Source organism: Toxorhynchites rutilus, chromosome 2, assembly GCF_029784135.1.
Source record: "Toxorhynchites rutilus septentrionalis strain SRP chromosome 2, ASM2978413v1, whole genome shotgun sequence".
NCBI lineage: Eukaryota > Metazoa > Arthropoda > Insecta > Diptera > Culicidae > Toxorhynchites > Toxorhynchites rutilus.
Window position 1 is genome coordinate 115,862,711 of NC_073745.1, and position 16,876 is coordinate 115,879,586.

General features: G+C 35.5%; 1 protein-coding gene across 6 annotated transcripts in view; it reads left to right on the forward strand.

The window, feature by feature from the left end:
- Positions 1-16,876, forward strand: part of LOC129765356 (hemicentin-2-like) — a 958,618-nt gene that overhangs the window by 422,301 nt on the left and 519,441 nt on the right. For all 6 annotated transcript variants that reach the window (XM_055765587.1, XM_055765588.1, XM_055765589.1 and 3 more), the window contains one exon: positions 4,945-5,613. In XM_055765587.1, the coding sequence (XP_055621562.1) occupies positions 5,556-5,613 (58 nt within the window). In that variant the 5' untranslated portion in view covers positions 4,945-5,555. The remainder of the gene's footprint in view (positions 1-4,944; positions 5,614-16,876) is intronic.

The following is a 16,876-nucleotide window of genomic DNA, read 5'->3' on the forward strand; positions in this document are numbered from 1 at the left end:
TTTCTTTAACAGTATTTTATCTATCCGTTTCGTTATTTTACCCTTTGTTATTTATATGTTATTCATTCTGTTTATGTTATGTATATTCTATTTTATTTTTATTTTTCATTCTTCTATCTCTTTTTCTGTCGTTATTGTTTTCAATCTAAATCAATATTGTTCAATTATTTTTTGCAGCTTTGTATGTTTCGTGTTGCCATGATCCTTATAATCTTTTACGCATATATACAGCCATTCCATGCCAAATCGATATAGCGGTTCTCAGTGGCAATTCTGTTCTTTATCGCAAAACATTAGACACGTATTTTTTATTGGGGTGCCCATTTCCATTTTAGGGTGATCCGAAGAATCTTTTTTCCACTCTTTCCCTAAATGACATTTTGCAAAAATTCATAACTTTTGAACCACTGAACCAGTTTAGATAATAGTTATATCAAACTGAAGCCAATGAGCTAGCCTTTTACTAAAACATATTGAACTTGCAAAAGAAATGGATTTCATTTTCATAACTATTCATTGTAGTCGTTTTTTATTGTTTTCATGGCTTTGGACTAGAGGGCGCTATATTTTTTCATATTTTTCATAAAAGCTGAGGATTTTTACATAATATATATTGATATCAGAGATGCTATCTTTTCGTTTTTGAGATATGATTTTTCAAAATTAACCGATGGTTCGAAAAAAAAATTCCCCCTTTTTTCCACCACAAACTGAACCGATTCAGATGATCGAAGCTTATGAGTTAGTTTTCTTTGAAAACATATTACTTTTACGAATATTTTGAATTTTCGGTTTTGTAATTATTGATTGAATTAGTTTGTCATAGTTTTCTCGGTTGAAGATAGAGGGCGCTATATCATTTGTATTTTTTCCTAGAAAGCTGAGCTTTTTTTACATATATATCCGTAAATCAGAGAGGTGTTATTGTTAGTTTTTGAGTTATTATTTTGCAAATTTGACATGTTTTAAGTTTTCGTTCAATATTCCTATGTGACTAGACTAGAGCTATGCGACTAGAATCCAATCTTCCCGCAAGTGTGACATTTTTTTTAAAATGGTTATTGGCTTCAATTTAATATGTTGATCATCTAAATCGGTTCAGTATTCCAAATGTTATGAATTTTTGCAAAAAGTCATTTTTGGTGATTTTCCGAACCATCGGTTAATTTTGAAAAATCATGTTTAAAAAACGAAAAAAATGTCATCTCTGATATCGAGATATGTTATGTGAAAAATCATCAGCTTTCAAGAAAAAAAAATTAAAATATATAGCGTCCTCTAGTCCAAAGCTAGCTCATTGACTTCAATTTTGCTCAACAAGTAAATTTTGGAAAAAGTGAAAAAAATGATTTTTCGGATAACACGAAAATGGAAATTGGCACCCTAATAAAAAAAAAAATATAATATGTGTATAATATTTTGCGATAAAGAGCAAAACTACCACTTCTCATGTAAATCTGAGAACCACTATATCGGTTTGGGATGGAATGGCTGTATATTAGAGTGGAGGCGAAAATGGTCATGTCAAATTTCAAAAACCGACAATGTACATTTTGTTTATTGGCAAAAAAAAATGACCTGTGCAAAGTTTCAGCTAGATCGGACATGATTTAGGGGCGCCTCAAAGCTCTCAAAGTTTTGATTTTCTGATCCTCGAAAATCTTCCAAGGGGGGAGGTAATTTGGAAAATCGAAATTTCTTTTTTGATGCCAAATGTCTTGAAAATGCATGGAAGGTCGAGATCTGGAGTTATATCGAAAAAAAAAATTATAACAATGCTTTGGGGCAACCCCAAATCATGTCCGATTGAGCTGAAACTTTGCACAGGTATTTTTTTTGGGCAATAAACAAAATGTACATGGTCAGTTTTTAAAATTCGATGATTTCCATACATTTAAAATTCGATTTTTTTCCATACATCCATTGTCACCCTACTGTATATATATACAGCCTCTTTGAGAGCCTCAAAGCTCTCAAAGTATACATATATATTCTCGTTGTTACCGTTGTTACTTCGACAGAAATAGACGAGCTATTCTAGTTTTCCAGCTCTTCGCTTCATTCATAAACATTGTGCATAAAAAACAATAATTTTTAATAATGCTATATTGAAGAACACATTAATTGTTAAAAATAAGCTGTGAGTAACATGATTTTACATTATATAGCTATTTTTTTTGTTTTTCTTTATAGATAATTATCATTTTATTTTCTTCAAGGTTGTGTTTTCTAAACTTTTTCTTGCACACTTTATATGTAGTTTAGCTTATTTTTACTCATAGTCTATTGAACTCTTTTTTTCATTATTATTTTTCGTGGCTCATCAAATATTTTCGTTTCTTCTTTGCATTTCAATACTGTTTTTTTCAGTATACAATGCTATTTTATTTAATTTTATTTATTTTTTCGTTTTTGTATCTCTTTTTGTTTAGTTCAATACCCGTCTTTTATTTATAGTTTGTATTTTTTATGTTTTCATATTATTTCCAATTTTTTAACACGTGTATAATGATCTGTGAATACCCTAACAGAAACAGCCCAGCTATTCTGGTTTTCCAGCCTTACGGTTCGTTCAAAAAGATCTCATTGATTCTATAAATTAGCTGTGGACACAATGAGTTCACATTATTTTGCGATATCCTGATTAGAGATTCTACTATGGATTGATGAAATGTGTCGCCTAGATGCAAAATCGGCCATCTCACAGAAGACGATTTTCTGTAGCATCATGCCAGAATGAGGTAGAAAATAAATAGGATTTATCCGGTTTTGCAGCGCATCATCATCTTCAAACGCGTGTTTTATAGGGAATTGATTGATTTTGATGCTGTTTCTCACTGCCAATAAGTGGAACAATGTATCTAAGGTCTAAAAACCAAAAAAAACGAATTTCTCAAATTTGAGAAATTGGCACAAATAATGAGATGACACAAATATTCCAAAGTCTTTCAATTATTCATTCTCAGTTTTTGGGTCATATTACCTACTTTTTATATTGTTTTCAGTTTTTGGATTTTCTAGTCATTCTATCAGTGAGATGACAATCAATGAAGGATTTTTTGGTATTCGACGGCAACCATTACGAAAGACGGTAGAAAAAAAAATCCTCAGTCTAAATTCAACATCTTCAATCAGTTCGCAATGAAAAAAAAATGTAATTTATAATTTTCAAATGATATTAATGTTAATCTATGATGCGCAGTGCAGGCAACGTGTCGGTTGGGGTAACCAAAACTATATTTTATTGCTTTGATTTTTTTTTTTGAGACGAGAGAAGATATTAATAAAAATTACAAACGTTTCAATATACTCTTTTCTTATTAATTCGTTTATTTTTACAGGCTCAGTTACATAAGTTTTAAGGAGTCGAATTCTTAACTATATTTTTATAACTATACATAAACATATTTTTTTAAGGGATATAATGAATATACTCTTGTTCTTGTTCCATATTCATGGAATACATATCTTCCTTTCGTTACGCTTTCCACATTTTTATTGTCACTCTTATGTATATCAGCCATTCTATTCTTACAATTATTATAGTGTTCGATTTCATTAGTTTGAAGCTCATTTCTAAGTCTCTTCCTGGTCTCTAGACATAGTTTTTTTGTTCTCCAGCCGACCGGTCTATTGTAAACTATCGAAAGCTTTAGTTCAGTCATTTCATAAATTCCTCGTTCTCACATTTTCTCATTTTCATTTCATATTACAAAAGAATTGAAGTATAAAAGTAAAAAAAAACCACATCCTCCTCGATTGAGAACTCTCCATGAAGGCGACAACTTCCGACAGGGTTTTCATATTGTACATTAGAGTGCCAATGAATGATCTTCGAATTTTCAAACGGGGCTTCATACAAAATGTTGATTCCTATGAAAAATTACCCTATGCAAAATTTCAGCTAAATTGAACTGTAGTCGCTAAGATGTCAAAGTTTGAGTTTTTTGAAACCCGTTTAAAAAAAGTCTTCAAATTGCATGAAACGTCGAGTTTTTCGGTTCGGTTTACTGTTACTGTTCTCAAAAAACAATTTTTTTTTTGTTCAAAACTTGGTCGTTTTTTCGTCTCAAAAGTCGATTTTTGACAAACAATTTTTTTTTCGAGAATTCGATTATTTTCATTTTTAAGATGACCATTTTAATTGTCACACTAAACCATACATTCAGCCTCGTATTACGAAAAAAAACAATACTCAGTCTTTCCCAGAGGATGTTGTAAATACCGGATGGGCTATAATCGGTGGACATGAAGTGCCTCACGATGCCCAACTTCTCCGCTACGGGGTGGAGTTAGATGTACGAACAAAGCATCCTGAGCCGAGGTATGCCAAACAAGGTCACACTTTCAACCAAACTAAACAGGAACAATTTCTGCTTGGAGGTGGAATAAAAGACCAATTGTTTTAATTTTGAACCACACTTATTTCGTTCTTCTTATTAATAAGTCAGTATTGATTAACTAGTGGATAGGAACGTATACAGATCTATAATAAAAACAATAACAATAATGCCGAGCATCAAATGTCTAATTGTCTGAAAATTCAATAAATCTAGTTTAAAATTTCATAAGTCGAATTATATCCGCTTCAGTGTGCTGCGAGAATATACACACTCCCTTCAAGCAGCCGCAACCCGCTGAAAATAAATCCATTCGCGTCATTCCCAGTCTGTAAAAAAATCCTTCCGCTTAACTCGTTACGGCGTCCAACGGCGGAAGCCATTTGAAACATTCTCTCTCACTGTGGCGTCTCTGCAAAATCAACAGGAGTCTATTTTGGTATACCAAAAAATGGCGTCCGCAAACCACTTCCAGTGTCGATATTATCCTCCGTTTATTATCTTTATCTCGCCATTTCGATTCGTTTCATATTTAAATGAACAAAAATTCCGACGAAAATTACTGTTTATTTTATCGCATATTTTCTCTCGTTCATTTCTACAGAAACCGGAGCCTGTAGCAGATCAACGGCCTGCCGGTGTGGGGCGAGGTGAGGCGTAAGAAAACATCCGGACAAAACTTCGATTCTACTTCGCTGAGGTGGACAGCACCAACGGACGTCAAGCATGTTTGTACCTTCCGGGACAAGTAATATGTTTCCACCATCGGGGTGGAATAATAGTAATGTAATAACAGGGAGCCTCAATTGAATTCGGGTGTGACAAAGACGAATGTTTGGACTGTTGCTTGTACCCGGAAAAGCAGGTTGTTAGGAATAAACAATGTGAGAATAATCTCGTCATCAAAGCTAGTTGTGTTAATCCCTGGAAAAATCTCATTTCCCTTGGCGAACAGATGTTCTGACGGTAGGAGCAGTGTGTGTGGCATTTACTGAGGGAAAAATTGTCCCTGAAAACCATTATGTAGGAGCAAATGGACGCCCCACCGTCAGGCGAAATTTGTTTTGCCCCTCCTGTAGTGTTAAGTGCGACAAAGAGAGGTGAGATACCTTACATAACGAAACACAAGCTGTGAAGTGAACCGGAGTGGGTGAGCCAGCATCGTGCAGCATCAGACTCATCGCAGTGCTGTGAGCGAACAAATTTAAATACAAAATGAAGAATCGAATACGGCTGACTCTGGACATCTGGGTGCTCGTCGTCCATGTTATAGGTGAGTACGATTGGGTCTGAAATTCTGAAATTGATTTAATTATTATATCTGCGCGTCGATTGCCAGAGTTTCTCGAAACTCTGACGATGACAAACCTCTGCGTTTTTGCGTGAAATGAGAAAAAAATCAGAATAATCACAACGGTTTTCGCGATGAGCGAATGCTCGGCAAATGATTTCGTTAAGATAAAACTGTCTGAAACTTTTCGGATTCCTTGCGACAACAATTCAGCAGTGAAGGTAACATCTTGCTTCAAGGGAGGGAAAACTTGGAAAATTGTTCTCTTCAATACGTTGATGAATGATAGTTTCAAAATAGTTTTGTAGGAGAGATGACTATGATACGGTACGATCCGCTGTTACAGTTTTGATGGAAATATTTTTCGACAATGGAAGTGTACTTTTGTTTGATTAGCATTTGCGCAATAGCCAAATGATAGTTCAATTTGAATTCTATGATGCAAAGCACAAAGATCCTGATGAGATTTGGATTCAAATTATATAAGTGCGGTTTAGGAAGCCCAACTGTATCAGCTCATTAGACGTGTTTTTCAATGTTTACCTCTAATGTGTTCCCGAAAGACGTTATCCTACGTCAAAAGAGTTGTATTACTTGTATTATTGTATACCCTAATACAATCGATAAGGTTTTTATTCGCCTAACTTCTCTATCTTGTAAATTCAAATACACGGGATAAACCTGAGTCTTGAGTTTGAGCTTGAGTCCGTAATCTGAAAAATGGGTTTGCAATCTGAAACCGAAAGTCAGGGAATCGTGAAGCCGAATCTGGAATCTGGAAGTAAATTCTCGAACTAGAATCCATAATCTGGAATCTATATCTGAAGTCTGAGTAGAGTAAATGAATACGTCATCTAAAATTGAGATCTGTGGTGAAAAACCTGTATCGGAAATCTGATGTTTAGCATCCGAAGTGCGCATGACTTACTCGTTTCACTGGTTCTAGTTGCTACATTTGAGCCTGAGATCTAGAACCTGGAATCTAAAATGGCTTACAAGCAACAGATTTATCTGGAAAGGTACAGATTTTTTCGTCATTTTTGGTACATATTCTGTACGGTACAGAGTACAGATTTTCGTCAAAAAGTACAGATTGGTACAGATTTTGTCCGCGGGTGAAATTTCTCACATTTTAACAAACCTACATTATGGTACATGATGACTTTTACGCCGGTGTGGCAGCTCAAAACTTTTTATACATGATAGTAAGCTAGATTCAGAAAACATATGTGTAAGTATCGTGCTCCCGTGGCCGAGTGGTTAGCGTCATAACTAACATGCCGGGTGTTCGGGTTCGATTCCCGTTCTGGTCGGGGGAATTTTTCGTCAAAGAAATTTCCTCCGACTTGCACTGTGATCACGCGTATACTAGAGCTTGCCACTCAGAATGCATTCAAGGCGTGTTATTTGGCATAGAAATCTCAACTAAGTACTAATAAAAATGACGCAAGTAATACTACGTTGAGACGGCGAAGTTCCTCTAGGAACGTTAGTGCCATTGAAGAAGAAGAAGAAGTATCATTAAACACACGAATGACGAATGAAATGTAAATGTAGTATTTGAAGTAAATAAATGAGTCTGTTTTATGCTAATAAAATGGATTTCTCTACAACGATTATTTTCGATAGTACAGATGTTTGAGCTTGAGCTTGGGTAGACTGTACAATTCGTAGTTGCTCTCCGTGATTGACCTGAACCAACCAAATTGCACAAAGAACACAGAATGACGCTTGGGACTAGCAAATCGTTCCCGTTGGGCAATTTTCGGTCGAGCTTTAAATGGTCAATAACGACGCCGGCCACGTCCTTACAGTCACCAGGGGAAGGGAAGGAATGTTAGTATGCCCAAAGGCCAGAAGGGTCGCCTCTATATCGTGGTTCCTTAGCGTTTATCATGGAAGGGATAGTTGTTAGTGGGAATGGTTAAGAAAAATCTGGATTCACTGCGGTAAGTGATGTGATTCTAAAAACGTGAACGTGAAATTTGAAGAAAATATACATTCTTATCGGACCGGTCATGCATTTTGTTATTCATCGTGCGTAGTAAATAGAACTCCTTTAAAAACTATCGATCTATATATTTTTATTCAATCCTAAAAAAAATAAAGAAAAACTAATCGATTTGGCGATATATTCAGTTATTCATTGTGCGTGCTTTTTTATAGCATTCCAATCGTAAAGGCGGGTGGTAATTATATTTTGGAAACCTAAGAAGGTAACCGATGGAACTTGGAAAATTATTCCTGGGAAACCTGATAAGGTAACCGAGAAAATTTTTATAAAACAATCTGACAGCCGATATATTCCGTTATGAATCCTGCTACTCTTTATCGAACTACAATCACGACGGCGGTAAAGAATTAAAGACTTCAAGAATAAAATAAAATAATTGAATAATGAAGGAATTTAAAAAAATGAACAATCGAAGAATTAAAAATAAAAAATTAAAAAAATCAAGAATGAAAGAATTATAGAATCAAAGGTTTAAAGAATTAAAAATTAAACAGTCAAAGAATTTGAATAATGTGAGTATGAACAAAATCAAACTTATCTGACGCCACTGCACGCTTAGCTCATTCATGTTGATGATTTCTTTGATTGTGACACTACGACGAAGAGCCAGAGAGCACAATAACATGAACGAGTGCAACAAGACGATACAGTTTTCACAATCCCTTTCTTTTCACTTTTAATAATACTAACATACGAATCATCAAACGAATCATCAAACGAAATGCTAGACAATACACTCCCACGCACAACACAAAATATAACGAAATCATATGGAGAGGATGTGAACAATGCATTTTGTCGCTCGCATTTTTGCGATCCGACCATCCAGCTAATAATTCCAACAATTGTTTTTTTTTTTGCGTGAGAACATGTAATAGGCGGCAAATATTCCTCAAATTTGTTCCACAATATTGCATCATTTCTTTTTGGCTATCCTGCGCTAACTTTCACTAAATGGCGATACATCAACAAGCGACACTAACACAGACACCATTCTCAATATGACAGTCCTTTTCGCTCATATATATGAAAAGGGCAACAGAGAAGAGATAGGTGAAATTCGTTCGAAAATATGGCCTCTTCAACTACATTTTTCATCACTTGGAAGCCATATTTCTATGAATGTATAGCAATCAGAAAATATGCTTTTAGCACTCTGTTTTCTTTCTTCATTCTGTTTGAATTTTTTGAACACTTCACGCCTTAACTCCAACAGTGCAGAAACATTTGCGGTAAACAAAATAATGACAATAAAACAGACGAAGGCAAAACACTTGTCAACACGTCCTAAAAACAAAACTCTCCATATTTTAGCACAACTATAATTTTAATGGCAAACAGCTAAAGATATTTAAAGGGATTTTCACGAAATCTCGCCAAAAAAACCGCTCGAACTGTAAGAGGAACAGTATTTTTTTTAATGCATCACCAGCATCTCGAATGAAATAAAAACAAACACGAAGCGACTGACAAACACGTCTGCATTGAACGACAACTCGGGAGCGACTCACCATCCGGGTTATCTTACTGCAGCCAAAAACTCTAGAAATGGTCACCAACAAGCTAGTGTTGATAAATCATGAAGTTCAACATGTCGCATTATGGGATTTGGTTCTGATCGTAAAAATGGTAACTTCCCCTCGAAAAACTGATCCGGAAAATCAGATTTTTGGAAGAAAAAGTACAGATGAGAAAAAATTTTTAATCCCTCTGGTTAAGATTAAATGTGGCAACACTACTTACAAGTCATACATTTCAATTTGGAAGTTATTTTCAAATCGTTTATTTGTATAGACTCAGTTACATAAGTTTCAAGAAGCTAAATTCTATTTCTAATTTTAGTTCTAAGGCATATTTAGGATGGGGAACCGATTACTCGCGGACGACTCGAGGTTAATAGGGTGACAATTTTTATTGTGGAGAGGAAGGGACAAAAGGAGGTTTGGACAATACTGATGATTAAACACGGAGATCGATTAATTTGGCAGTTTAAATTGACAATCTAGAACCCGAATCTTGAAATTGAGTTCCGCAACCTGTAACCTGATTTCTGTAGTATGTGAATTTGAATCTAGAAATACGTTTCTAGAATTTGGTCCCTTCACTTTCCATCATGCATTGGATGTGATTATGGATATGACTGTCCATTTCACCCCTCCAGTGCAAATATTTCAATAATTCAAATTTACCTCTTACGAATGAATTTATTTTTCCGTACATACCTATTATCGCTTCTCTGTCAACTCACAAACCGAAATATAACCATCAGCGAATTCAATTTTGCAATTAAACCACTCAATATGCTTAATATCGAAGCTGCAAAAATTACATCCACACGCGGAATCATGTTCGATTTTCGGTTTTTGTTTCCTTATTCCACCTTTGATCAGTATTCATTGTCATATGATGGTTTAAATATTATAGAATAGCATGTAGAAGGGTTTCCTATCAACCGAAATTTGAAATTCATAATGCATCTATTGTGATCCACCAGATACTTTTGGAACTTAAACTCAATTTTCGCATATTTGTATTCAAATTTGTATGTAGCCTAAATAAACCTTAAATCTGAATTGTGGATTTGAATCTGGGCGAAAGAAATAGGTGTCTTAAAATAGTATCTAGGTACGAACTTACGCTCCTAGAAATTCAAGTAAAATCTAAATGTGGAATACTCAATCTGTTGTGTGAATATGAAATCATAATCTGTAACCAGAGGGTAAAATCTGCATTTTCAAAATCCAAAATCAGGCATTTGAATCTGAAATCTGTTGGTTGCAAACTAGCATTTGGAATCTGAATTTGGTAAAACACTCTGTAGTCAGAAAAATTCAATACGTATTTCACAAGTTGTGGAGGCGATCTGGCGTAGTGGTAACATCCATACCTCTCACGCAGAGATTACGAGTTCAATTCTCACTCCCGACATTCTTCCAAAAATGGAAGTAAAAAGTGACGAACCAACCAATGTGTTGAAAGTCACTATAATAGAGAAAAAAAAAATCACAAGTTGAAATCTGAATTCACAGTTAAGTGAATCCGAAATGGAACTTAATTCTAAATCCAATAAGTCTGTTATCTTTATCCATATTCTAAAATCTCATTCTGGCAAATAGAAGCTGATGTCTAAATACGAGATTTGTATCTGGATTTTGAAATATGTAGCTAGAATTATATAGTTTCATTTAGCATATGTAATCGAGATATGGAACTAATATCATGGATCTTAATTCTTGGATCTGGTTATTCTTCAGTTGGTAATTTAGAACCTTCAATCTCTTTAATCTCGATAATGAATCTGTAATTTGGCTTTCTAACTTTAGTCTGGAATCTAAATTTTGAACTTGGAACTATACTTCCTGTGTAGAGATTAATTTTGGATGTTTGGAGTTTGGATTATTCGAGGCGGAATCTAAATAAAATTAGACTACGAGATCTGTATCCAATTCCTGTTCAGGTCGAGGAAGCTAATCAAGCAAACGTGAGCTCATATCTCAGAAGATCTAGACTTTCTCCCTCAAATACGTTCTGCTTTTCGCAACAAGAAACATCGGAATATTTGTGCTGTTATTAACACAACACAATGGAAGTCTTGTATTAACTGTCCAATCGTACAGCCCAACTAAAGAGTGAAACAAAAGGAAATAATTTATGCTGAAACGTGTAATGTTTACCATATGAATTGAAAATAAAAACGAAAATGTGCACGACTGAATCCAGCTCTGTTATGGTCGAGAATGATAGTTAGTAAAAATAAAAGAAGAGCAAAGTAATATTGCTACAACGAAATTTATTCCGACTCGAACTGATCCACAAATATACTGCGTTCAACAACTATTACAATACAGCTAATTACAACTAATTCCAATACAGAACCACTGATTTTTTTCATTGTCGAAGAAGTCGATTAATTGAAGTATATAGTGTAGAACACAATAACTATATTTATAGTACTGGCCATTTCAACTTTATTGTTGTGTTAAGGCGCGAAATATTCAAAAAAATTGAATTCCAGTGTTTCATAACTATAGAACCAGATGGAAAAACTCTCACTCGTTTACAAAATTAACGCCAATTTAACATAAATTACTAACTAGCTGACCAGCTGACCAGTCTAGAATCTGAAGCCCCTATTAATGAAACCATGCCATAACCTTCCGGATTTTATGAATTGATGCCAAATTACCCAATCATCAAATTGTTTTTGATGCAAAAACAGAAGTGAACGATTATGAAATACTTCGTTGCACTTCTGACTGTTCATTCGTTTTGATGGTAAGCTATCTAAACCATAACCTTTTGAGAAAATTCTCCGCAAACAATAAAAATCCCATTTTCAAAGCTGCGAGTCCAAAAACTAATGTGGAAGCTAATCCTATGGGTTTCACTATTTCAGGAGAAATTCTCTGACAAAAAGAAATTCAACTTCAATACAACTTCTTCATACTGGAAGGATTTACGGAACGTGTCATTTATTTTTTCAACCCGTAACTTTGCTGGCGAACATCGATATTAATATATATACTAGCTGACCAGGCAAACGTTGTTCTGCCAAATAAATTATTTCTAGTGAATATTTTGGGTGTTGAATAAAACACATTAATGTATTGTAAGTGTGTTTGAATATTTTAACGATCTTTAAAATAAATCGAATGTGACCGATAAAAAAACGAATTAAATGATTTGAACGAAAGGTTATATGATGTTTGTTGGTGTATTTCATTAACGTAACTGACATGTTTGATCTCCTCAAAGTTAAACGTCAACTGAAAAAAGTAATATAAGTTTGTCGTAAAGTAGAAAAAATGAAATATAGAAAATCAATATTTATTGCTGTCACCTTGTTAGAAAATTGGCACCTCGTTCATAAATTGGAAACAGCGATACGCCAGCTAACTTCAATGGAACTGAATAATCGGCCTGTTTGGAATCGCGTTATTTTATCGTTGTCATTCAATCGAGGAGTATTCACATCGGTAATCTAAGTTTGAAACAGAGCCATATTGCTTCCTTTATTCATGGATGTTTTTATTACTCTTCATCGATTTGTAGAACTCAATATTCATATATGCATATGAGTGATCGGATTTTACAATTCAATCGAAATCGACTTTTACACTCTTAAATTCGTTCGCCTTGTCGCGAAACAATGGTCAATATAAGTCATCCGTATTTGTGGTTCAATTTACTCTCTATCTGAACGGCATAATTCCGGAAATAATTCTAAATTGTTGAAATTATTCGATTTCGTTTGGATGCTAAATTTGTTTTGAATGTGTTTGAATGCTAAATTTTGCGTGTTTATTCCACCCGAAAAACCATTACTATTTTTGCTTCATAGAAATGGAACATGGAGACCAATGTTGTTTACGTCGAATTGCGTGGCAAGGTTGTCACATTTGCTCAACTCAATTGGACTTGAGCTTGAACAGAATGCAAAATTGCGCTTTTTCCATTCAACAGAATACAACCAACAATATGTGGGGACGAATACGATCGAACTTCATTTTGTGTTTGAACACACGCGCAATTTCATGACAATGCATTGCGCTTTGGCCTGGCTATAACTAAAGCTGTGTCGGCGTTGCTCATGATAGTGTCTCGCAAGTGAATGTATTATTCCTCGCACCGCTTTTGTTGATTGTGTAGTAAGAATTGCAGTCGTTCAATCTCTACCTTCGCGTATATGTCGACCATAAATTGTTGGCACAGCTTACGATATCTTGAATTGGCGTTTCTTGTCCATGTCAAATCACCATATGATAAACATAAAAATCCTTCGAGCGCGCCCTCTGTTTGTTTCGTCGCATGTTCATAAATATTAAATCAAAATGAGAAATGATGTTCATAATGAATTAAGTATCTGTGACGGGGTCTCGTTGGTCTGATGTTTATGCAAGTGATTTTTCGTTAAAGAAACCTTTCTGACTTGCACTGTAGTAACCCGTATTCTAGAGCTTGCCATTCCAAAATACATTCAAGGCGTATTGTTCGTCATAGAAATCTCAACTATTTATTAATAAAAATGACGCTAGTAGTACTACGTTGAGAAGGCAAACCTTGGGAACGTTAGTGACATTGAAGAAGAACATAGCGAGGGTCGTATGAACGGTGTGTGTCAACGATGAATTCCAGATTACTGTTTTTTCTTCGCATTAAATTTCTCGTGTCACCGTGCTATCATCATTCCAGCAGCGCTTGTGCTTTGGATCTACACACGTGCTGTCCAGCTGATGTTTTATTAGGGTTGATGGCAATAGCGTGATTGTCATTTTGTAATCCGAGCAAATGTGATTTGAAGAATTTCGATAACTCATTGTGCTCATTCACAAAGGCTTCCAGCTCGTCGGAGATGCTCCCTGCTTCAGATGAATTGATGTTACTTGTGTATTTGTGGATGTTCAATGAAGCGGGCGTTACGCCACCAGTCATTGAACAACTTAAATGAATTCGTTCTGTTGAAAAAACGAACAACGGTTAAATTATTAGAATATTTTTGACACAAAAATAATAAAATGGCAATTAAAAATAGGGAATTGGGGTCAAAATTTAAGGTTTCATGTATAGTATGATATCAAATTTTAGAGAAAAAATTATCCAGACCTTTTTTTCTACATAGAGCCACCCTATTCGGTATTAAATGTATGGTTATCGGTATCCTACCGGTATCATGTATAGTTTACAACCTATTCTCATACCTACCAAATATTTTGAGTATAATTTCATCAAAATCGGTCGAGCCGTTTCGGAGGAGTTCGGTAACAAACACCGTGACACGAGATTTATATATATATATATATATATATATATATATATATATATATATATATATATATATATATATATATATATATATATATATATATATATATATATATATATATATATATATATATATATATATATATATATATATATATATATATATATATATATATATATAGATATATATAGAAATGATGCAAGTAGTATCCACATTAAGATGGTGAAAGTTACTCTGGGAACGTTGGCGCTGTTAAAAAACACAGTCTAAGTATTTCGAATATTCAATATTAAAATAGAGCACGACGTATATTTTTACTTAGCAGGGGAATTGGAAGAAACACAACAACAGAATGTAAGTTATATAACTAATCTCAATCAACAACAATGAAACTATGCTTTTATTCAATTACGAATCGATGCTCTCGAATGCGCAAATACTTCAACGAACAAAAGACTTCCAATTGTGCAGTACGAATGCGCCCAATTTGCGAGATGAGTTCGCCAAGAGGACCTCGTTTTCTCGAGGGTAAGCTTTTTACTGCACCCAAACCACTCAGCGTTGGGAAGATGCAATTGCAGGTGAACATGTGTGAATGCTTTAGTTTTGCTGTTCTTGCGCTTTTACAGAAACAAAGAAAACCTAAATGAATTCTCCCCAGAAGCTCCGGGTTGGAAATTCCACCTTAGTGCCGAATTCGTTCGTAGAAGAAATCCACCTTACCCGTTCTCACAAACAACTTGAAAAAGGACACCTACGAATGTACGACAGAAGTAAATCGGTATGCCGCATCGGAGAAAACAAAAAAAATGCACAATTCGAATAAACGGAATATAAATCACCTCACCGTTGCTGCTGCCACGAATTTCCTCTTCCGTTCGTTGGCTTTACTCCATCTCGTTCGGTTGGGATTCCAAGAGTTTTGGCAATAAAACTGCTACAAGAATGCCGTACGTTACTTCCACTCCAGAGGACGACAGCAAAGGAAGAACACTTGTGCGCTGAATGCAGGTTTCGGTTGCTGCTTTTGAATCCGACGCAACGATGCAACTATGCTTCTGTCGGAACAAATCGATTGAAAACAGTTTGTTGGCGAAAGTCTTCTTCAAAAGTGCACTCTCTCTCACTGACTGTGTAGCTAGAGATAATCCAACATTCCAAGGAGTGTTTCTTTGGTTTGCTTCTGAAAACATGGTTTGCTGGCAGTTTCGTTACAACTGTCGATGCTTCCAATACACACTGAACTCAATACACTGTTTGAAGTATAATTCAGGATATCTTCAAAGGATTTTGTTTTTGTTCAGTTTGGGATGGAGAAAAACTCACTTCACAGCTTTTGCGCGTGAATAATAACTTTCAAACTAATTTAAATTCATAACTCACTCCGAGTACACAGTTTTAAATGGAATAAAATTAAGTAAACGTGTGATTTTGAACTATATTTTTTCTCCACTACATATACAAGACGAGTTGTGTTTGCTTATTTCGTCTTCGCTAATCCAATGAATCTAGTTTCACTCGGACTTCTCAAACAGCTTGAACATGAACATGAGCGAACGCAAAAACCAAACAAATGTACCTTTTCGTAACGTAAAAGTAATCAAGTTTTCCACATTGAAGATCCAACCTTACCCAAGCGCCCTCCCAAACGTGAGTCCACGCTAAATCCCGCTTGCTCGGGAAACCAACGAAACGCTGCGACCCGGAAAAGTTAGTTTGAAACAACTTAATTAGGCAGCTTGATCCTTATTTTTTTTTCTTCGCCGGTAAATTGTGCGTACATTGCTCTCCGCTATTTTCCGCACACTTTTCAATGAGAATTTTCACTTTAGCTCCCAATAATAGGGAGCGAATAATCCAATTTAAATGGAGATAATGAGAATTTCTATGATTTCTCCTTCTTCTCCTCTAGGCAGCTGCAGTCGCTGAACCAAGCCTCGCCGAGAAACGGTTGCTCCCAGCTATCACGATATGGTAATGACCTACGAGATGGGAAAAATTTACTTTGTGATGCTGCGGGCCGATGAATTTTGCCCGAAAAGATCGTGCATGTCGCGAAGGCACGTCGCCTTCGGGATGGCACGTATTGTTGCTAAATTTTCATTCGCTGCTTTTGACAGTCTCTGTTTGAACATTTCGCCTTGTATAGGCTCGGGCTCAGGGATTTGTCTGAATCAGTCTCACACCGGGCGCATCGTTTAATGAGTAAATCCGCGGGGCGGGGGTGTCTGCTGCTTTGCGGGCAAAAAAGCTCTAACAGGTGGATAGTAGACTTATGCTCCGGGCTGGCGTCGCTCTTTGACGTCATTGTTGTGGCTTGTTGAGGCTTCATATCACATTTCTTTAATGGCATAATAATCCGCTAGCGAGCGATAACACAGGCACGGTATTTTTATATGCTGCACACGTGCCGCTTTTTGACTTTTTTTCTATGAGAAGCTTTTAAGAAGACATATTATTCCGGGTAC